This window comes from Carassius auratus, chromosome 13 (genome assembly GCF_003368295.1).
Source record: "Carassius auratus strain Wakin chromosome 13, ASM336829v1, whole genome shotgun sequence".
Taxonomy (NCBI): domain Eukaryota; kingdom Metazoa; phylum Chordata; class Actinopteri; order Cypriniformes; family Cyprinidae; genus Carassius; species Carassius auratus.
Window position 1 is genome coordinate 15796359 of NC_039255.1, and position 23261 is coordinate 15819619.

The following is a 23261-nucleotide window of genomic DNA, read 5'->3' on the forward strand; positions in this document are numbered from 1 at the left end:
TTTGTTGAATCATGTTTCCTGTATCAAAGGTATCATGGTTTCCACAAAAATATTTACGAAAGACCTTTACAGAAACCTTAAATAATCTTACCAACCCCAAGCTTTTTAAATGGTGTAGATCTCCTGCAGGTGACTGGTTTAGCTTGTGTAATTAGCTTGATAAGGCTTATACTCCGTTATTAAGGATGGTGGTTAAAGCGTATGTTGTGTTTGGATTTATGTTTTCCACAGCCACTATTATGTCATGTGGATGGATCATATACCTGACATACTACAATTCCCGTAATATTGGACTCGTCCTCACCCTCATCATTAATCGTCTCTATAAGAATGGTTACATACACATCGGTGAGTTAGCCTCAGTCTTTTTGTTAATGTTTGTCATGATAATTCTTTCTGTTTCATACGTTTATTTATTTATTTTACAGGTTCATTCTCATTCTCTGTGCTGTCTGGCAAGGTCATGTTCCGAGATGTCTATTTCATCAATGAAGACATGTCGATCAGGTAAACAACACAGTATAATTCAAACTCTGTCCTTTTTTTTTATTCAATTCCTTTTTATGCTCCATTGCTTTTTTGACTCTACTTATCCTTGTTGTCTGTGTGTTGAGTACCATTTCATTGTTTATGGGTGATATCCCATCTTTATTTACTGTATTGTTAACTTTTTTTCAGAATTCAAGATGGGTTACTTATATTTCGTTGGTGGAAGATGTACAACCCCAAACAGAAACAACATGGTCAGTGCAAAAGCATAACAAATAACCCACAGAAATTGTGCCAGATTTATGTTGTTACTTTAGTTTAAGGGATATTGTTTAAATATAACATCAATCCCACAAATTGTGTACGTTTTTTTTTTTTTTTTGGCGCTCCTTGATTGGGTTGATCTGTACCAATTCATTTATTTTCAGTGAAACTTCTCCATGAATTGTGGGTGAAATGCATGTGTAATGATACATTGTTGATTCTGCTGTTTCCAGATCCAAAGGCTGAGACAAGGCTCTATTTAACGGTTAACGGCTTTGAGTTCCATGTGTATAATCGCACGGATCTGTACGCTCGGCTTCAGGAAATATTTGGCCTAGAGCCCACCCTTATCCCACCCCACCAGGATGAGGAGAAAGGGCGAGAGCAGAGGGATAAATCCCTGGAGAGGTAAACACTGTGCTAATACAAGAAAAAATAAACCGGCTTAGATTCTGCTTCCTAAGATTAAAGGGGTCATATGATGTTTCTAAAAAGAACATTATTTTGTCTATATGGTGTAATGCAATGCGTTTATGCAGTTTAAGGTTTAAAAAAACATTATTATACACACACTGTACATTATCTTTTCTCCTCTAAGCCCCGCCTTCTAAAAAACGCATCGATTTTTATCCAGTGTGTTGTGATTGGCCAAATTACTCAAGCTTGTGATGGAAATGTTACGCCTCTTACCATACTGTGATGCCTTGCCCCTGGCGCGACAAGACAAACCCAATAAAACCCTTTTTTAACAAATTTTAAATGAGGCATTTGTTGCATTCTCTGGGGACATAATTACTGATTATAATGACTTGTACTGTCTTTTTACACCTTGCGTATTGACCTGCGTAAACATAAAACAAAATAAACAACAGGTGCCACTCTACACTGCTTAAAACTCAAATTAATTTAAATATGAAAAAATACTTACAGGCTGTGAGTCAGAAAAGCAGGTATTGTAGGCTACTCTCCCAGGTTCAGGATACCGTAAAATGCGTAGCACACACACAAATATTTTTTTATGGAACAGTGTTGTAAATACAACTTAACCACTGAGTGAATGTATCAAAATGGGTTTGTGTGATTTTACGACATCTATCATAATTTTATATCTAGCATCATGTTGCTTGGGCATTTCCGCTTGCAGGCAGTGTCTTTGTTGGCTACAAAACCATTGATTTATTTTTATGGAATATTCTAAGTGGAATCTAAATAATGGCATTCGCAAAGATTCTTTTTTTTTTCTTAGACCGTAAAGATGCAGTACTTCATATCTGAAGGTGCTCATGAATGAAGATGTTTTTGTTGTTTTTGAAGTGTTCACATCAAAGCTGAGACTCAGGACCCGTCAACTTCCTGGAGGTCTCTCATCCCCGTCTTCAAAGTCAACATCAGTACAGTGAGTAGACCTCAGTGTTTCTCTCATTCACCCAATCTTTGTCTGACATCAGCACGCTCCTACTTGAGTCATTCATACTCTATACTGTAACAAAGAACTCTACTTAATATTCATCTACTTAATATTCACCTTCCCATGCCTCAACTTACCTAGCTCTCGCTGGTCTTGCCCTTAGGGACGTGTGGCATTCGGTAATCACCATCTTCCCCAGACCCTGTGTATGAATTTTGATGATGCCTTCCTGACATATGCCACCAAACCACCTAGCAGCCACTTGGATCAGTTCATGCACATCGTGAAGGGTTCTCTGGAGAACGTCCGTGTCATGCTGGTGCCCAGCCCTCGATACCTGGGCCTTCAGAATGATGAGTGAGTCTAGAAATCTCTGGTCTATCAGAGTAAATTAGATTCCATTTTTTCATCATTGTGCAAGTACAGTTACATGAAATGGCAATAATCTAACCTGATGTGCAAATAGGCATACTATATATTATTTAGAGATTGCTTGAAATCACCTGTTAAGCACAGTTTCTTGTGTTGGCATGTTAAACTTTTGAAACAGTCCTTAATAAGTCAGAAATGTGGATGTGCTTATAACTGCAACATGTCATTAGTTTACATTTTAAATGCTTATATCTGAAAAAAAAAGTTAGTCTGTCTACTTTTGAAGGGCAACTGGCATTTGGATAACACACATGGCTACTAATATTATTTAATGGGGTGCTGATTGTATAAACTATAGATGGCCCATTCATATATAAATAGAATAAGGTGCTGTGTTCAAGTGACAATAAGGTGTATGTAGCCATTGACCATTACAATGCACATGATGTGGTGTATCAATAGAATATGGCAATATGACTTGATTGATACAGGCTATAAGAAATGGCAAATAACCACTGCAGTTCAAGTGACATGGTTTACAAACAGAGATAAGTTAAGAAGAGAAAAAAAATAGTTACATACAGGAAATATCAGCAAGACATTTGTGCAGGTTTTATACACACAAAAAATGGTCAGATATTAAAAAAGTTAGAATTGATATAAATGAAAAGTGACCTTTGCAGTGAATATCACATGGTTAAAATAGAGCACTGAGTGACATGGTGTTAAATAATGCAGAGTAATTTTTTTTTTTTTTTTTAAATGGCACAAATCTGCAAACTGGCAGAAATATAGTACAGATTGTTCAGATACAGTTTTTTTTTAAAGGTGAATCTGCCATAGTGAGTACCATAGTCTTTTGCTGCATTATGAGGCAATGAATTTGCTCTACTGTGTGTGTGTGTGTGTGTGGATTGTTTTTTTAAGTATAATTATCAATGGTTATTAATGTTAAGGTTCATTTAATTAATCAGAGCTGTTCATTTGTTCCATTAGTTAACGACAGTTATACGCTCTGATCTGTGTAATTTAATTTAGATTGAAAAGTAAGAATGGGTTAATTTTCATTGATGAAGTGAATTGGTATGCTAGGAAATGAGTCTTGATTGTTAGCTGATTTATATGTAATGAGTAGTGATCTGTAGTGGTCGTTTAAAGACTGATTCCCTGTCTCTAGACCACCCAGGCTCATGGGAGAAGGCTTTGTGGTCATGCAGTCGAATGATGTCGACATCTACTACTACCAGGATGAAGCAGGTAATCATTGTGATTGCTTAATCTTTTTTTCTTTCATTAATTTGTAAATAAGTCTGATATGGGTAGATTTGCACCAGCCATAAGTTCATACTTAAATTAGAACATTAAATTCTACACTAGAGTCTTAGTAACTACTAGCTAGTTTGTAACTAAATCTATACATTATTTGGTTGCACCAGTTGTTTGTAAGGCCATTGGGTAGCTAATAGTCTGTAAACTCTCCATAACGTAATGCATAGTCACATAATAGATGTTCACCCTAAATCATCCAATAGAAGCCTTACGCAAGCAGATCTTGTTTAAATACTGTGAATTTCAATGTATCCTTCATTCTAACTGTTTGCCTCATGTAACCTAACGGTAAAAATAAGTTTACATTAAAAACGCTAACATTACTGCAGCATCATTATGTGTCTAAAGAATTGAAGGTTGTTGGGTAAGAGAAGAGCATATTGATGCAGTTCAGAGTCTTGCTATTTTATTCTAACCATAACTCCACAGGGGGAAGTCGTGGCCTAATGGTTAGAGGGTTGGACTCCCAATCGAAGGGTTGTGAGTTCTAGTCTCGGGCCGGACAGAATTGTAGGTGGGGGTAGTGCATGAACAGCTCTCTCTCCACCTTCAATACCACGACTTAGGTGCCCTTGAGCAAGGCATCGAACCCCCAACTGCTCCCCGGGCGCCGCAGCATAAATGGCTGCCCACTGCTCCGGGTGTGTGCTCACAGTGTGTGTGTGTGTGTGTGTGTGTTCACTGCTCTGTGTGTGTGCATTTCGGATGGGTTAAATGCAGAGCACAAATTCTGAGTATGGGTCACCATACTTGGCTGAATGTCACTTCACTTCACTTTTCACTCCTGACTGGACCCTTCCATTAATACTTACTTTATACATAGTTACACTTCAACTAAGATTAATGGTGCAACGAAAAAATATTTAGTAATGCGTAACTTAGTGCCCATTTATGTCAAAACTAGACTAAGTAGTAACTTGCATACGGCTGGTGTAGCTGGTCTTTATTATCGAAGTGATGAGTGTTTTACAAATGTTTCCTGTGTGTTTTTAGGTTTGGTCCCAGAGGAACAGGAGAATGGAGATACAGAAGCCTGCTCTGAAGATGCCAAGCTACAAGACTTGCCTCCATGCTGGGGTTTGGATATCGTGTGTGGCAAAGGAACAGACTTTAACTATGGCCCATGGGCCGACAGACAGAGGTACACAATCTCGCTCACATGGTTGTAGTTGGGCTTGTGGTTTTATTGTTCAGGTTATGGAAGGCTTATTAAAGCTGTTACATTTATGTGAGTTTCTAGTACTTTTAGTAATTTAGCAGTGGCACATTACTTTCAGGGCTCCAAACTGCTCCTAAAATAGCCAGTGGCAACTGTATAAATTTATTAAGAGCACTCTAAGAGCAGATTAAGAGCACGAACTGCTGCCTTCAACTTTGGGGATCTAACTGCTTACAATAACTCCAGGTATGACCTTCAAAGAACCATCAAATTAGCCAAAAGATACTTTAGGGACAGAGTGGAGTCAGAATATCATGGCTCTGACCCCCAACGTATGTGGAGCAGTTTTTGCTATATCACTGACTACAAAAGAAGGAAAAGCAGTGTTGGGTCTTTGTCTACCTCCTTACCGGATGAGCTCAATACATTCTATGCTCGCCTTGGGACAGGCTACACATTCCCTGCTATGAAATAACTGCTGACCTTGACACCTGCCCTCTGGTTCTAACCACAATAGAAGTGAGTAAGGCCTTCAAGAGAGTCAACGGCTGGAAAGCTTCAGGTCCAGATGGCATTCACGGACGTGTCCTGAGGGCCTGCGCTGTCCAGTTAGCAGATGTCTTTACCAACAACTTCAACCTTTCCTTGAGACTAACAGTGATCCCCACATGCTTCAAGCTAACCACCCATCATCCCTGTTTCAAAAATAACAACTGTCTCCTGCCTGAATGACTACCGCCCTGTAGCACTGACATCAGTCATCATGAAGTGCTTCGAACATGTAGTCAAATCCCACATATACTCCTCTCTGCCTGACACTTTGGACCCATTCCAATTTGCTTACCGCTCAAGTAGATCCACTTATGATGCCATTGCAATGGCCATACACTTTGCCCTGGAACACTTGGGGGGATGAGACACCTATGCGGATGCTGTTCGTTGATTACAACTCTGCATTTGACACCATCATCCCTACCAAACTTATAGCCAAACTGAAAGATCTGGGTCTTAACAGTCACTTATGTAACTGGGTCCTGGACTTCCTGACCAGCAGACCCCAGGTGGTTAGAATTGACAATCACACATCCTCCTCACTTACACTCAGCACTGGTGCCCCACAGGGATGTGTACTCAGTCCTCTCTTGTACTCCCTGTTGACCTACGACTGCTCTGCTAAGCATAGCTCCAACATCATCCTCAATTTTGCTGATGATACAACTATCCTAGGACTCATCAATAATGGCGATGAGACATCCTACAGAGATGAGGTTAATGCACTCACAGCATGGTGTGCTGATAACAGTCTCTCTCTAAATGTCAGCAAGACCAAGGAGATGATCGTGTACTACAGAAAGTCACAGAGAGAGGGTCATGTTCCCATTCACATCAGTGATAGTAGAGACCGTTAAGAGCTACAAGTTCCTTGGCATTCACATCTCTGAGGATCTTTCCTGGAGCCTACACACAGAGACTTACATTCAGAGTGAGAACAGCCCTTCAGCGTCTCTACTTACTATGGAGGCTGAAGAGCTTTGGCATCTCTTCTAACATCATGTCAAATTTCTACCACTGCACTATAGAGAGCATTCTGACTGGCTTCATCAATGTATGGTACGGCAACCGCGCATCTTCAGCGAGTGGTGAGAGCAGCAAAGCTCATCATTGGAGATAAACTCCCAGCCTTACCGGACATTTATCAAACTCGCTGCTTGAGAAAGGCTCGCAGCATCATCAAGGACTGCACTCACCCTGCTCTTCACCTGTTTGCCACACTGCACTGGCACACGCTTACGATCCATCTGATCACGGACAACCAGACTGAAGAACAGCTTCTATCTTCAAGCCATCAGACTGCTTAACAACCAGCTATCCTTCATCTAAAATCGGAATACATGCTGCTCTTATGTTTACTTTTATTGTACTTACACTGCCACTTTTTAATATTCCTTCAAGCATTTTGCTAAATATATGCGACACTCTACAATGACATTTTAGACACTGCTTTACCCCAATAATCTTAAATTAGTACCTCAGGAATACTTATGACTACTTATAACTCTTAACACTGCCTACCCGTATTGTATGTGTTCCTGCCACTTATTTGTATGTAATGCTCTGTCTGTGTCTGTTCTGCCTATGGTTACTGAAGTCATTCAAAATCTCAGTGCCCTCCACGTACGTCTATGTCTGTTTATGTCCTGTTATTGTCACTGTATGTCTGAGCCTCGTCACAAGCATTTCAATGCCCAGTTTTCCCCAGTGTTAACTATGCAATTAACCAATAAAAGCCTCTCGACTCTCTTGAGGTAGCAGTACATTTACCTCAGAATAACCATTCAGTGTCCATAAGCTCATTAGTCAGCTAGGGGAAAAAATAACAAGCATTTTGCTAAATATATGTGCTTTATTGCATATTCATATTTTTACCTAACCTGTTGTCTACATAAGAAAAAAATAAAATTCAACACCCATATAATTGCATGTTACTAATGAAGAAAAACAGACTGGATGTGAGCAAGACGTGACAATATTTATAGGATGCTTTGAGGAGGAGCTCAAACTACACTTCACTACACAAACTGCATGACCAAGTGATGCTGTTATAATTTTGGTCAATGTTATTGGCACAGATTCTATGTAATAATTTTTTTTTTTTGATTGTATATAGTTCTCAAGTTGGAAAAGACACTTTAAGTGATCCATATTTTCCAGGATATCTGCAAGATGGATTAAAATGCTAATAAAGACAAGAAACGATGAGAAATAAACACATGACATTATGACTGTAATATTAAAGTGTAAAAAACACTTCTTTTTTTAAGTCTCTTATGCTCATCAAGGCAGCATTTACTTAATAATAATATACAAATAATATTATTAACATTTAAAATAACCATTTGCAGTTTTTATATATTTAAAAATATATTTTATTCCTGGGATGGCAAAATTGAATTTTCAGGAGCCATTACTCCAGTGTCACAATCCTTCAGAAATCATTCTGCTGATTTGCTACTCAAGAAGCATTTCTTATCATTATCAATGTTGAAATCAGTCGTGCAACATATAATAATAATATTTTGGTATACTTTGATGAATAGAAAAAATGTAAAAGAACAGATTTTATTTAAAATAGAAATCTTTTGTTTATACATTATACATGCCTTTGCTGTTTTTCTTATTCAATGTAATGCATTCTTGCCAAATGAAAGCATTCATTTCTTTCAAAAACAAAGAAAATCTTACTGACCACAATACGTTTATCATCCATTCATTACACCTTTGTTTGACCACCACAGAGACAGCCTGTGGAAGTTCTTCCTGCCTGCAGACTGTCAGCCAATGAAAGTGAGCGAAGTCGCCACACCAGGCAAACCTCGACAGATCCTTGCCTTTGAGCTGCGTATGAACATCATAGCTGATGCGACAATAGACCTGCTTTTCACAAAGAACAGGGTATTTATGTGCATACAAGCCTACTTATTCATTTTCAGTCACGCACTGCTATGCATAAATGTTTTCTAGGGCAAAGTTGGCTTGCAATCATATGAACAATATGTAGGAAATCTTTTGTTGTTGTTTACTCACTAACCCATAATCCATTTGTCTTCACAGGAGACGAATGCGGTCCATGTCAATGTAGGAGCAGGTTCTTACCTTGAGGTCAACATACCCATGACTGTTGGGGACAATGGTAACTTTCAAGCTTAACAGAAAAATAATAAGCAGTTAATGAGGGTGACATTTGACAGTTTTTGTTTGTTTAATGTAAATTGACGTGATGCATCATTATTATGAACTGCCATTTTCCCCTCCTGTGATTTTATATTTTACTATTTCTAACTCTGTTTTGTCTCTCTATTTCCGTTCAGGTTATTCTCCCACTGTTAAAGGCCAGTTATTACATGTAGATGCAAGCAGCAGTATGCAGTACAGGACACTGCTGGAGGCTGAGATGCTGGCTGTGAGTGTGGCACATGATTTTATTGTTTATAAATGTTATGCAAAAGTGTATTGGGCTTCGAAAACAAGTGATTGTAACCTTATGTATAATGAAAACATTTAAATCTACACATTTTCTTAAATGTCACAGTAAAGCATGGGACACTTTTTGCATCCCCCCCCCCTCAATAAAAGCTATTAAAACACCTTTAAATGCTAAAGCTACAATAATGAATGAAAAAAGCTAGATAAAGCAACTAGTGAACCAACCTGCTTGTTAACAGCTGTCCTTGTACTCCTCAGTTCCATGTCATAGCCAGTTACCCACGCGTGTGGAACATGCCTCAGTCCTGGCAGTGTGAGATTGAGGTTTACAAAGCCATGTACCACTTCATCTATGCACAGAAGAACTTCTTCACGGGTAATGCTTCTCTCTTACCTGTAACTACTGTGTCTGAAGTCCATCCTCCAGCTGATCTCCTCCTGTTGTGATCTGTAGATCTGATTAAGGACTGGGCCAGCGACAGTGAACCGGATATCTACTCATTCGTACCATATTCGTGGAAGTTTAAGGTACTCTTTCACCAGTTTGAGATGATTTGGGCTACCAATCAGCACAACTGGATCGACTGCTCCACCAAACAGCAGGAGAATGGTGAGAGAGACTTTCCTAATGGATGTGACGCTGGAAAAAAACTAATATAGTCTGAGAAATGTAAACACTGTAGGAAATCTAACAAATTAATGTATACACACTGCACACAATTTTGACGGTCTGTATTTTTGATCGCGATTTAGGAAAATGTAAAAGACAAAACTGATGTGATATAACATAAGATAAAAGATGTAATATACTTTATAATTATAATAAAAGCTAAAATTGGTATACACAAAATGCATAACAAGGTAATAATAAAAGAAAACATACTATTTACATAGAATGTTTCAGAAGTCATTTTTTGTTAAAAGCCAAACTAAAAAGCATTTAGCTTTTTTATTAATTTAATTTCTTTTCTGATCAAGCCGTCTAAACAGTCTAAACAAAGCCTTTGTCATTTTAATACTTTGTTATAGTAGTGACAAATGACATGAATATAGACTAAAATAAGGCACAAAGCTCACTTCTAAACATCAGTTTAAACTGTAGAATCAGTTTGACTTTATTTTTCTTGATTTGTTAAAAACATAGGGGTGCGCGATTAAATATCGTCCGATAATTAATGCGCATCTTATCAGTAAAGCCGGTTCTCTAATCAGTGGTAAATTCCATCAGGTGCGTGATTTCACATAGAGCAGCTGTTACTTCACAGAGCCGTTGTTAACTGACAAGCTGCGCAAATAAACGCTGATCATGAACGTGGATTTGCGCAGCTTGTCAGTTAACAACGGCTCTGTGAAGTAACAGCTGCTCTATGTGAAATCACGCACCTGATGGAATTTACCACTGATTCGAGAACCGGCTTTACTGACAAGATGCGCATTAATTATCGGACGATATATATCGCGCACCCCTAGTAAAACGTATAACCTACTTATGCTCTTTATTATCACTCTTTGTCTGTAGTTTATCTTGCTGCCTGTGGGGAAACGCTGAATATTGACTTCACTTTGCCATTTAACGATTTTGTCCCGACCACCTGTAACACACGTTTCTGTTTGAGAGTGAGTGTACACCCTTGCAAACATTTACAAGCACTTGTCTGTTGTGCTGAATGATGTGTGATCAAGCATTACAACCTTAAATGACAACAAAACATGAGCGGCCACCTAAATCTCCTCTGAATGACTCTGAACTCTCATACAGGCTGAGGACACAGATATGCGCTTGTGTCTGCCTGACTGTCACCCCAGCCGGTACCCACTGCTCACCCTTGCTAAGGATTACCAGCACTGTAAGACCCCTCCAGACAGCAGTATGCCAGCAGAAGGGCAAGGAGCACCTCCCAAAAACAGCAAACCCCGTTGGAGGAACATGACTCATGCAGAGTAAGAGCGCACCACTGATCGACTTCTGTCACTTTACTTTTCTGCTTCCTCTCACTTGCGCTGCTCTTTGACACTTCGGTTGTGCTTATGTGTGTGTGTGTTTTTGTTTTCCAGGGCTGGTTGGGTGGACTGCTGGAGTGTGCCGAACTTCATGCTTATTATAGACTATACTTGGCATCCCATCTACCCTCAGAAAACTGACCAGCAGCTTAAACAATCAAGTAAGCATTTGAAAAAAACAATAACAATAAACTTATTTAAAATATATTGTAAGGGTTCTATAGACACACCTATATTCTCCATCAAGTCAAGTGGGAAGTACCTAGTTGAAAATAATTAACCAAATTAAAACATTTTGGGGGTCCACATGTAATTGTTAATAAATAATACATGAAAACAATCAGATAATATGCCATTTCGACCTGGCTTTCAATTATATTGTAATGTTGTATGACATTAATTGCTAATTTTATCCCAAGTAATTTTAAATAAAATCCATGTAACAGAGGCACTGGTCTTAATCCATAAAACAAATATTTAAAATATCAAACAATATTTTGGTGTTATTTGGAGATTAATTGTGAAAATCAAAATATATTTGAATAATCATGGGTAATTACAGAAACCTGTGCAATTAATTAGTTAATATTTGTTTAATGATTCACAGCACTAAAAAACATTTAATTAACGGAAAAAAAATTCAAATGTAGACACCGTTTATATCTGTGAATAAAATAAAAAAAAAAGCATTCAAGCAAAAAACTTTGATCATGAGATGAATTGGTTCAGTCAAGTGCACCAAAATATGTTTACTTATAATATCTCTGTTGCTGTTTTTACTTGATAAGTTCATTTAATAACCTGACCTTTTTACACTTCACTTAACATCATGTGCAGTGTCGGAAATAGAGGAGTCCATGCTGTCAGCGCTGCGACCGCCAGAACATGCTCCACCTGTGCCTCCTCCACCTCGAATCTCCTCTGACCCCAGCCTGCTGCCCCCTGACCGTTTACATGTTGAGATGGAGTTGAGCCCAGACTCCCACGTCACCCTTTATGGCCCCCTCCTCAGAGCACTGGTGTCCATCAAGGTACACATGTATACGCATTAATGCTCGCATATGGGTCCAGGATTCCTAAATTGAGCAGTTGTTGTTATTTTCTTTTTGAAACACAAAATTAGAATTTTTGAAGCAATGACACACTCCTCTTTTTCTTATAATGGATAAAAATGAGGGCGACTAAACACCTTTTTTTGGCTGCGATATCACTTTAAAATGATTGTGTTTGTGTTTATCTGTGCAGGAGAACTACTTTGGAGAGGACGACATGTACACAGACTTTGAGGAGTCTCTATCCAGCCCTGTGCTGAGCTCCTGCTCTTCCTCATCTGGTTGGCCCGGGGTGGGCCTGGAGGAGAACCGCTCTAAAGACACACCCAACCCTCTCTCCCTACGGCCCTGGGATATCACCGTGCTCATCAATTTGCACAAAGTCCATGGACGACTTCCAACGGTCAGCACCGCTTCAGTAATTTCATTCATAGAAGCCAGTGTCCTAGACATCAGGAATGACGTCATTGTTAAATTAGCATATTTGTGATGGTTGCGAGCCTCTACTCTTTTGATGCCTTGCAGGCACTGATATTTTCCTTTCAGGAGTCACAAGTGTGGTTGTAAATCTTGTTTGTTCTCTCTCTACAGCACTGTAGCAGTGATGGCCCAGAGGGTCCTGCAGGCTTCCTGGAGCGCCTGTGTTTTGAGATGAAAAAGGGATATAAGGAGACCATGCTACAGCTCGTTCTCTCGCCTCTACATGTGTTTGTCAGTGATAACTATCAGGTGGGAGTGAGAGGAGGTGACCTCATTCATATTCTCTCAGGTGCTGGTATTTTAAGTTCTCATGATGTTTCTGTTTTGTGTAATTTATTCCTGTGTGTGTGTGTGTAGCGGCCTGCTGTTGATGCTGTGTTGCGAGATGGGCATCTGAGCCTCTCGGGGTTGCAGATGAGAGCCCACGCTATGTTCTCAGCGGAGGGCTTACCGGCGGGCAGTGACACACTGGAATACGCTTGGCTCATCGATGTTCAAGCTGGAGCTCTTACAGGGAGAGTCAGCGTGCCACAGGTGACTCATTCATTTTGACATTACAAAAGGGATGCATGATTTTGTGAAGGAATTTTTCTAGAAATGTCTGTGGCATGATGACCTCACACAAACATTTTGACACATCCTTCATTGAGTTTGGATGAAAATGTTCTCCGTGATTACACTTTTAATAGAAGTGTAGCAGGCATGTGGACTGGAGAGTTTAAAAGAATGTGACGGTTGGATTTTTGTTAAAGCACTTGCATGTAATCTACGGATTTCCCCCCCCCCACAGTTTCTTACTATGAGATTTATACTGTGGATTTAGAAAAGAATCACCCCCTTTAAAATAATCACATCTTTTATTATAAGTCATAATGTCTCCACACTGAATAAATTCAATGAAAAATCCAGCTGTATTTACTCATTGCAACTTACAACATCCAAGTGAAAGATATAACACCATGTCCGAGAAAAAAACAAAAAACATAATCACTGAGTTGGAAAAAGGATCACTTCCCTCCTAAAAATGACTTGTAAACCTTCTCAATGGCACACAAAGCCATTTGACATTCACCTGTGGTCAGCTGCGGTCATTTTGATTAGCTCAGCATGAAAAGAGCTTTCCTGGAGCATTCACTCCTTAGTAGTGCAACTGAAGCAAACAATCAACTATTGGTGGCAAAGCACTGTTGAAAGATCTCTGGGATAAAGATGTGGACAGGCACGAGTCAAGAGATTGATACAAAACAAATTCAAAATCGTTATCAATGTCTAGAAGCACAGTGAAGTCTATTACACAGACACTCCCTGGATCAGGACGTCACTCCAAGCTGGATGAAAGAGGCAGGAGGAAACTGATCTCTGAAGCAGTTGCAGGAATTTATGAAAAAGTGTGGTTATTGTGTGCATGTTTCAACAATATCACAAATTCTCCACAAATGTGGCTTGTATGAGAGGTTTTCAAGAAAGAAGCCACTCCTCAAGAAAGGCCGCATGCAGTCTTCACTGAGATTTGCCAAAAAAAACCCGCAATTTTAAGATTGTGAGGCAGAAGATAGTAAAATCAGTAAAACCATCCAAATAACAGCATTCCTCCAGAAAAGTATAGAGTAGGTAATATCCTGTTCTGGGGTTGTTTTTCTGCAGCAGGGGCTGGATCACTTACTCCAGCGAAATACTGTCAAATTCTTGAGGAAAATCTGCTGCGCTCTGCAAGAATGTTGTCAATTTGAAGAAACAAAACGCAGCAAAACTGAGCACACGGTGGTTGAAGGAGAAAAGGTGAACATCATTGCATGGCCTGTCAGAGCTCAGACTTAAACCCTACTGAAAATTTGTGGAAAGACTTGAAGACTGTAGTCCACAAACGGTCACCATCAAATCTAACTGAACTTGAGCAGTTTTGCAAAGAAGAGAAGGCAAATACTGCAGTCTAGATGTGCAAAGTTAGTAGAGACATATCCCAACAGACTAAAGGCTGTAATTCAAGCTAAATGTGGTTCAACAAAATACTGACACAACGAGGTGATCCTTTTTCCAATGCTGCGAATTTTATTTTATTTTTTTCTGACATGTTGGTGTTATATCTTTCACTTGGATGTTGGATGAGTAAATACAGCTGGATAAAACAAAAACTTGCTGTCTTCATTTTAGGCTGCAAAGCAACAAAATGTTAATATTTTAAAGGGGGGTGATTCTTTTCTATACCCACTTTTTTTTTCTATATTTCTATATTGTTATGCATTGTAGTCATCTCATTGTAAATGATTTGCCATTCATATAGCTGCTGTTGAAATGGCATTAAAAATGCATTTGTCATTGTGATTTAATATTATATATTTATATATAAATGTGATCCTAACAAATTGTTAACCTTTAATTTTTTTAAAAACAATTTTTAACTTCTTTTTTTTTAACCTTTATTTAAATCTACTGTCAACATTAATTTCTGTTTGTAGGAATTTCATGCAGCAGATGAGATCTGGTTGTGTTTGTGTTTCAGTGTGCATCTCTTCTGGAGTGGGGCGAGAGCTTTGTGTTTCATGTGGTGTCCCGAGAGTTCCAGCTCGAGCAGCCAAAACCATCTGTCACCTGCCAACATGGAGTTGATCGTAGAGTCTGTGTTGCCAAGGTATTACAGAAACACGCACATCTGCACTATCATACTCGCATCATTTTCAGAATGACTGCACAACTGAGTGTGTGTCTGTACGTGTAGCATGCAGCCCTGCCTGGTCCCTGTCGCACATCAGAGGATCTCAAGTACACCATGACTCGACTAACAGTTGATGGAGCCCAGGTTTTCATTGTTGAACACGGCTGTGCAGCCAATATTAAGGTATGATTAGTGATTGATCAGATGACAATTGATCTATACTATTGATTTATTGAGAAAACAGATATATAATGATTTCCAAAGCAACATGCAACATTAAAGACTGGAGTAATGGCTGCTGAAAATTCAGCTTGGCATCACGGGAATAAGTTAAATGATGTTTATTATTCCGAACTTTTTGACCGGTGGTGTACATATGTTTGCCCGTCAGACCGGAGCCTTGCGGTTGGCCACATGTAATCTGCACACAGCTGCTGTCAGCGAAGGTATCAGTGCCGTTCTGCAAGACGTAGTCATTGCTCAGTTCATCGAGCAACAGGAAGTTGCACGGCTTGGCCTGCCTCAGCCCCTTCTTCGACGGTCTCATTGGCTTGAAGCTGGTTCAGTGAGCTTTAACCTCATTACAGCTGACGTGGCATTGGCTGCTGACCATCCAGCCAAATATGAGGTCCAGAGGCAGTTCCTGGAGCTTCATGACATAAAAACAAAAAGGTTCATGCATATCCTTTATGATTTAAATGTGTCTATTGCTTGATGTGCAGGCAAACATATTTCCTATGTGTGTGTGTGTATGTGTGTTTTAGACTTTGGTTCCTTTGGCCTGAGGAGAAATACAAGCGAAGCCGTAATCGCTGTGGTTGTCTTGGTGGATGCCGTTTTTTCGGTGGCTCGGTTAGTGACTTCTTCCGCTTGGAGGAAATCACACCCTCATCAAGCTCTGCCTTCTCTAGCGTCAGTGCAGAAAGTGATATGTCCTATGGACAGTCATTATTACATCCAGGAGAATGGATCGTCACTAAGGAAATTCCCAAACTTTCTGACTGTAAGTCTTGTTTGTGGTTATTTACTATTGTGATGCTGATTGGTAGTCAAGCGAATTGTACTCATTGATTGGTTTACTTGCAGCTAAAGGAGTTGCTATGCGGAGAGACACGTGTTCCCCTGCTCCGATGGTGGACTTGGAGAGACGTGGCCAGCACCTCAGTCTCCACGTACCTCAACGCTCTTACAGCTCTGTCTCTTCCTCTGAGGAGAACTCTTCCTCCAGTGCTGCCCTGCCTCTGTTAGCCGGAGAACGAGAGAGTCCCTCCCCTTCTACAGAGTGAGTCAGACACATGTGCTCCTGTATCATATACTGTAGGACAATTCCACTCCTATTATAACCACTTTGTATCAAGTTCATGTTTTGCAATTGGAAATTTTTATAGCTCACAATTTCACTTTTATTTCTTATTTTAAACTTCATGTCACACTTTTATAATATAGAGTGAAAAAGGGCTCCTATAAGCCCGCCTGGCAGGCATATGAACGATCATTCATTAAATCCACTATTTTTCAAAAGTCTTTCAAAATGTTCTTGAAAGAAGTCTCTTATGCGCTCAATGGCTGCATGTATCCGTCCCAGTGTTATTTTTTTTTTATGAAACTGGTTCAAAATAAAAATCTTTTGGTTTTAGTGTTTGGATGTGTATTTTACGGTGTGTATGTTTTTAGGTTAATGAATGTAGCCACTGATGGTCTGATCCCTGAGGGTCCATCCTTGCGGTCTCCACGCTGTTCTCCTATCAAGCGGCAGTCGTCTGTCCAATCAGCTCGCCTCGGCAGCACCAAGAGCCTATCGGCTGCGGCCTTTGCAGAGAAAGCCACGCCTCCTACTGGTGTGCAGTTTAGCAGCGAGGTTTCCCGTAGCGACGAGAACGTTCTAGACTCGCCAAGGCAGAGAAGGAGCTACGGGTCATTTCCTTTCACTCCATCAGCTGATTCTAGCACATTCCATCAGTACCGCTCCGTTGACTCCTCCATGTCTGTGGCTGACAGTGAAGCCTACTTTAGCGCTAACGAGGAATTTGAGCCAGTCAGTAGTGATGAAGGTCCAGGTACCTATCCAGGGAGGAAACGCAGGCGAAGACAGCAGGGTCAGCCTCACGCGGGACACAGTCGTACATCTATATACCACAGTGTGGAAGGACCTCTGTCAATCGCTGAGACCCGCCCACCTCCGCTGCCTAGCCACACTTCCCAAGCCTCATTTGTCTCTGCACTTGGATTGGAGGAGGAGGGCTCCATTGAAACTGAGAAGGCGGAGCCTGGCCTCCTGACAGCACAGCCACTTTTAATGACTTGTTACCAAAATTACCTTGCACATTATCATGTTTCTAACTGGGCTGTTAAGCAGCCAACCAATAAGAGAACATCGAAGTCATCACTGCATCGCCCACTTGACCTTGATACGCCCACAAGTGAGGAGAGCTCCGCCTCCTTTGATCAGCTGTCCATCCCGTCTTTTAAGGTTAATATTTGAGCTTTTTCCTTAATTGTTATATATTATTTATGCAGTTCAGAATCTGAACTGGATGAATCTTATAAAGAAATGTCCAGGTCATATTTCACCAACAATATCAATAAAAAAAGAACTATGATTCGTATAAATAAAATGAAGATTATTTATAAATTCAAAATATTGTTTTCCTGACAGTTAAGCAACCCTTCTTAAATTAATAGTCATTTGTGAATGTAAATTAAATTAATCTAAAATGAACTATATATTATATAACAATGTTTTAATATAAATATTATTTTATTGGAAATTAAGCACTCTCCTTAAATCAATATAAATCTAAAATTTTAACTATACAAATTGAAAAGTATGTGTATATATAATATAAAATAATAATTTCAGAATTATTTTCATAAATGTCATTATTAATAATATGAAATATAATAAGGTATTAATTCATATTAATATAACAATGTTCATTTATAGATATATGGACATGTGTAATGTATAGTGTACAGTTTGAGGATGAATTTATATTTTTACATTACATTAGGCTACTGTGGGTTTGCTTAAAGGGATAGTTCACCCAAAAATAAAAATTAGCCCATGATTTACTCACCCGCAAGGCATCCTAGATGTATATGACATTCTTCTTTCAGATGACTCCAATTAGAGTTATAATATTAAAAATTGTCCTGGCTCTTCAAAACTTTATAATGGCAGTGGGAGGGTGTTTCTGTTCTACAGTCCCAAAATAAGTGCATTCATCCATAAAAGTGCCTCACACTGCTCCGGGGGGTGAATAAAGGCCTCCTGTAGCGAATCAATGCGTTCTTGTAAGGAACATATCCTTATTTAAAACACACTAAACACTTTTCTGTAATTTGCTAAAACTAGCACATGCGCAGATGAGCAGAAAGTGCAGAGGAGAGAACAAGACAAAACACTGTTCACCAATTAGAAGTACAAAATGAGGATTTGTAAAGAAAAATGTCAGAGGATTTCGATATAAGCTAAGAGGAGAATGGTTTTCCTTTGCTAAAGTAAGGAAACTTTGCTTCCTTTGTTCCTGTAAGCAAAAATTGGTTTTCATGAAAAAATCCTACATCCTACACGTCATCTGCTCTGAAAGGTCTTCTGCGGACGACAGTTGGCACAAGCTACAGAAAAGTGGATATAACGTTTAAATTATGGATACATTTATTATAAGAATGCATCAGTTTGCTACAGGACGCCTTTATTCTATATTTGTGCTCTTTTAAAGATGGTGAAGGGTGGTTTGTCTGCCAGCTCACTATTGGACAGAGGAATTCATCTCATGGGCGATATTAACAGGTAATACGAGAAATCATAAATCAACAGTGGTTGTTTCAGAAACAAGAAACATCATTTCAAGCATGCATTTTGTGTGTATGTATGTGCAGCACACCTTACACACCACTTGACAAGCAGGCAATGGACAACACAGATGAGGACACGGTGGCGGAGGACTGGACTGTTGATCAGCCTCTTGCCCAGACAAGAACCACAGCCATCATAGAGGTCAAAGGGGCAGTCAATGTGGTTCTGACTCCTTTAGTAGCTGAAGCCCTAGACAGGTCAGACATCACAGCAATTCTCACATCACCCTCTTTGTGGTGCCATGATTATCATTCAGGTCATTTATTTGCTAGTTTACCCTTAAAAATTCACTAAATTTGGCATTTGATTAAAAAAGGATCAAGCCCTAATGAAAAGCCCTTCAGCATGTTTTGATAAAATAAGAAACGGAAAAGAAAATTTCCTTATCAAGTGATTTAATGTAGTCTTTCATAAATGTCACCGTTTTTGTGAAATTCTCTTTGTTGTTTGTTCCAGGTACATTGAGTCGATGGTTCACTTTGCCAGTATTCGCCACCCTGCATCAATCCTCGATGACCTGCATGGGAAAGTGCTTAATGAAGTGTATCAGATCAGCAAATCCACCGTCTCTGAGTCTGTAAGTAATCAATACAGCACACAGACGTGACAGCACACTTAGACCTTAATGTGATCATGATGAATGTTGCATTTTCCAGAGCACAGTGAAAGCAGAGCACAAAATATCTAAGACCGAGGGAACCACCCCTGGGTCTCTGAGCACACCTCATGGACAGACCGACCTGTCAATCAAACCAGACAATGTGAAGATAAAGGGTTTGCAAGCTAACGTGACTGTCCCAAAGGTACCTTTCTGTGTGTGTGCATAATATGAAAGAGCGAAATCTTGTCATGGAGATATGGAGAAAATAATGTGCATGTATGTGCATTTGTTTGCAGGTGAACCTCTGTGTGCTTCAGGCGTCTGTTGAAGAAGGTTCACCGTCCAATAAGAGTGTCACACACGTCTCTCTGGTGGCCTTGTGTTTTGACCGGATTGCTACTCAGCTGCGCATGAATAGGTAACTGCAGATTTCTCTCCATATATTACATTACATTGCATGTTTTTATTATTTAAAAATGTTTAAGTTTTTTTGACCTTTTTTTGTGCCCTGTCTGTTAATGTGTTATGTGTAGGGGAATAGTGGAGGACACCGAAAAGCCCTCTGTTATGATGGAGAAGTTCTCGTCTGCATCTAAGATGGCACCGCAGTCCAGCGGTTCTCTCCGCTCTAATGCTGGGATTGAGAAAGGCAAGGAGATTGCAGCCAGACTCAACATACACCGCATACACAGCCAACTCCGCGGCCTGGACTCATCAGGTACACACATACAACATGTTCATTTATTACACGTCTCTTGAGAATATTGTGATTTGAATATTCAAATATATATATATATATATATATATATATATATATATATATATATATATATATATATATATTTGTTACTTGAATGCCTTTTGAAATTTTATATATATATATATATATATATATATATATATATATAATTTTTTTTTTTTTTTTTTGCTTGTAACAGACCTTGGAGCTTGTGCCATCACTGCCATTCCTTTTGAGAAGTCCAAGGTTCTCTTCAGTTTGGAGGAAACTGACGACTTTGTTTTAGTGGATGAGACAGAGCCCTCTGCCTCCACTGATCGTGGTCCAGACCACACCCCTGACCACGCTCGCTCTGGGGCCAGTCCTGAGAAATGGGGTTGGATCATGTTTGAATGTGGGATTGAGAACCTCACTGTCAAAGGTATTAATACACACGTTGAAATGCGGATAGCATTAAACATTTGTATTTCAGGAGTGTGAAATGCATGTCTGACTCTTCCTCAGGCGGGCGGCAGTCCGGAGCCGTGCTCTACAGTGCTTTTGGGGTGATGGGCGGGGCCGACAGCGGGGTCAGGGATGGAGCCTTCAAATCAAACGGTTCTAGTGGTTCTCAGACAGGAAGTGGCTACAGCACTGATGTATCTGATGATAACCTGCCCAATGATGCACAGAGCCCTGCTTCTGAGCCCAACAACAATTCAGACTCTGACGATCAGGTTCTCATATGTTGTTGTTCATGTATAGTTAATGGCCATTTGAGATCCTATACGTTTTCTTTGTGTCTGTCTCTCATAATATTTTTCACTCATGTTTGTCTTTGCAGGATGAGGGAGTGGAGTCAGATGATCTGAAAAAGGACCTTCCCCTCTTGCCGCCTCCTCCTGACTCCAGCAGTATGAAGCTGACTATAAAGGAGATCTGGTTCAGCTTTGCTGCGCCAACCAACATCCGTTCTCATGCTCCAGCCATGTCCAGGTACACACAAACATGCAAATCAATTTCATAATCATTTTCATCTTGATTTTCAGTAAAAAGAAATTAAACATGAAAAATAAGTAAAATATTAACTCATACACGTTTACGTCGATTTCTAAATGGGGACGTTACATAGGCTTCTATTGTTTTTTTTTTATACAGATAGTTATAGATTTTATAATCATAACCCACAACCTAACCATATTCCTCACAGAAAACATTCTGCATTTCAATAAAAAAACAACATAAAAAAACACTTTTTAAAACTGTTTATTTTTATATCAGTTTTTCATGAGGATGTCCCCAAAGGGAGGTTTTTGGAGATTTTATCAGGTTTAGATCACTTTTGGGTACCCTAAAATATGTTTATTTAGGTATATGCACATACATACACACACACACACACACACACAAATATATTTAGTTTTTTTTCCAGAAAGCAGAGTGACCTATGGCAGATATAATTAATGAATTTGATGACTATGAATAAAATGTATACAAAATATTACATTGTTTTAGGATATATATTTAAATAGTTATTTTCAGGGAATGTATATTGTGTATGCTTGTCTGCAAAGTCTTCGATTCGGTTCAAAGGGAATCATGGATCAGTGTTTGTATGGCTAATGAGGTCTATGTTGTGGAATGTGTCTGCAGGCAGTTGAATCTGTTGAGTACTGCGACCCCTGCAGTCGGTGCATGGTTGGTTCCAATTGATGAGCTGAAATCCTCCCTGCAGAAACTGGACATGGAGGCCACACTGCGTGTGTGCGCAGTCATGGGCTGCATAATGACTGAGGCCTTGGAGGTCAGACTTGTTAATATCGCTAGATATCCCTAGACTTGCAATGTTACTCAGCAGAACTGTGGACCTAATTTAACTGGCCTAATGTCACATGTATTCGTGCTTTATCCCAACAGAAAAAGAGTATTCACTTTCCATTTCGCAGCAAGTATAACCGTGTTACAAAGCGAGCCCGGTATCTTCACGAGAACCCGTCCTGCTTACTGTGTAATATTCTACATCGTTACCTGCAGCAAGCGAATTACAGCATTATTGAAGAGGCCACCATGGTAAGTACCATGTTTGCAGAACACACGGTTGCACATGTATTACAGTACATTCTTTTATGCTACTGCTTTGTTGAGTTCTTGATTTGTTGATGCTCATTCCAAGGCTTTTAGGTTCATTGGCCACTGTAAAGTCTGAAATTACTTTACCATGTTCTTCCGGATTGTTCTAGCAATGACATCCTGGCCTGTTTTTTAACAAGATAAAAGTAACAATGCATTACAATAAAGCATGTGGTAACTGCGGGATAATAATTTATTTAGCATATTTTACATTCTTTTATTGGTTATCTTTGCTTAACTTTTATTACTTATTCATCTTTATCTTTCAGAATGATGGACTACCTGCTCTGGTCACCTTGAGGAAAGGTTTGGTGGCGCTTGCTCGTCAGTGGATGAAGTTCATTGTTGTCACACAGGGCTTTAAGGCGGTTGGTTTGCCACGACCCAATCAGCTTCCAAAGCCCAAAGAGCAGGACCCCATCGAGCCTGATCAGACTCAGGGACCAGACTGTGGCGCTGCCTTGCAGAGTGACACCAGCGCTGATGGAGCCGAGTTTGAGTTTGATGCAGGTTGTTGTCTTATATACCTTTTACTTTAAGGGATAGTTCACCCTGAAATGAAAATACTATCATCGGTTACTCCTCCTGAAGTTGTTCCGAACCTGTATGAATTTCTTTCTTCTGAACACAAAAGAAGATATTTTGATGAATGTTGGTACCCAGAGAGTTGCTTGTTGCCATTGACTTGCATAGTGTTTTTTTCCACACTGTGGAAGTCAGTGGCTACCAGAAACTGTTTGGTTATCAACATTTTTCAAAATA

The 23261-nt window shown here is 39.6% G+C and overlaps 1 protein-coding gene across 8 annotated transcripts in view; it reads left to right on the forward strand.

The window, feature by feature from the left end:
* LOC113112841 (uncharacterized protein KIAA1109-like) overlaps window positions 1–23261 on the forward strand; it is a 58192-nt gene that overhangs the window by 8032 nt on the left and 26899 nt on the right. For all 8 annotated transcript variants that reach the window (XM_026278745.1, XM_026278748.1, XM_026278749.1 and 5 more), the window contains exons 3-40: window positions 232–348; window positions 429–507; window positions 679–743; window positions 987–1161; window positions 2068–2149; window positions 2325–2518; window positions 3711–3790; window positions 4856–5003; window positions 8318–8474; window positions 8634–8712; window positions 8891–8982; window positions 9264–9381; window positions 9460–9615; window positions 10525–10622; window positions 10765–10946; window positions 11061–11167; window positions 11844–12037; window positions 12252–12461; window positions 12650–12787; window positions 12896–13072; window positions 15039–15167; window positions 15255–15374; window positions 15583–15863; window positions 15956–16194; window positions 16278–16473; window positions 16866–17661; window positions 18914–18984; window positions 19074–19247; window positions 19507–19627; window positions 19707–19853; window positions 19948–20069; window positions 20185–20369; window positions 20590–20811; window positions 20895–21106; window positions 21214–21365; window positions 22023–22173; window positions 22287–22439; window positions 22769–23009. In XM_026278745.1, coding sequence (XP_026134530.1) covers window positions 232–348; window positions 429–507; window positions 679–743; window positions 987–1161; window positions 2068–2149; window positions 2325–2518; window positions 3711–3790; window positions 4856–5003; window positions 8318–8474; window positions 8634–8712; window positions 8891–8982; window positions 9264–9381; window positions 9460–9615; window positions 10525–10622; window positions 10765–10946; window positions 11061–11167; window positions 11844–12037; window positions 12252–12461; window positions 12650–12787; window positions 12896–13072; window positions 15039–15167; window positions 15255–15374; window positions 15583–15863; window positions 15956–16194; window positions 16278–16473; window positions 16866–17661; window positions 18914–18984; window positions 19074–19247; window positions 19507–19627; window positions 19707–19853; window positions 19948–20069; window positions 20185–20369; window positions 20590–20811; window positions 20895–21106; window positions 21214–21365; window positions 22023–22173; window positions 22287–22439; window positions 22769–23009 — 6360 coding nt within the window. The remainder of the gene's footprint in view (window positions 1–231; window positions 349–428; window positions 508–678; window positions 744–986; window positions 1162–2067; window positions 2150–2324; window positions 2519–3710; window positions 3791–4855; window positions 5004–8317; window positions 8475–8633; window positions 8713–8890; window positions 8983–9263; window positions 9382–9459; window positions 9616–10524; window positions 10623–10764; window positions 10947–11060; window positions 11168–11843; window positions 12038–12251; window positions 12462–12649; window positions 12788–12895; window positions 13073–15038; window positions 15168–15254; window positions 15375–15582; window positions 15864–15955; window positions 16195–16277; window positions 16474–16865; window positions 17662–18913; window positions 18985–19073; window positions 19248–19506; window positions 19628–19706; window positions 19854–19947; window positions 20070–20184; window positions 20370–20589; window positions 20812–20894; window positions 21107–21213; window positions 21366–22022; window positions 22174–22286; window positions 22440–22768; window positions 23010–23261) is intronic.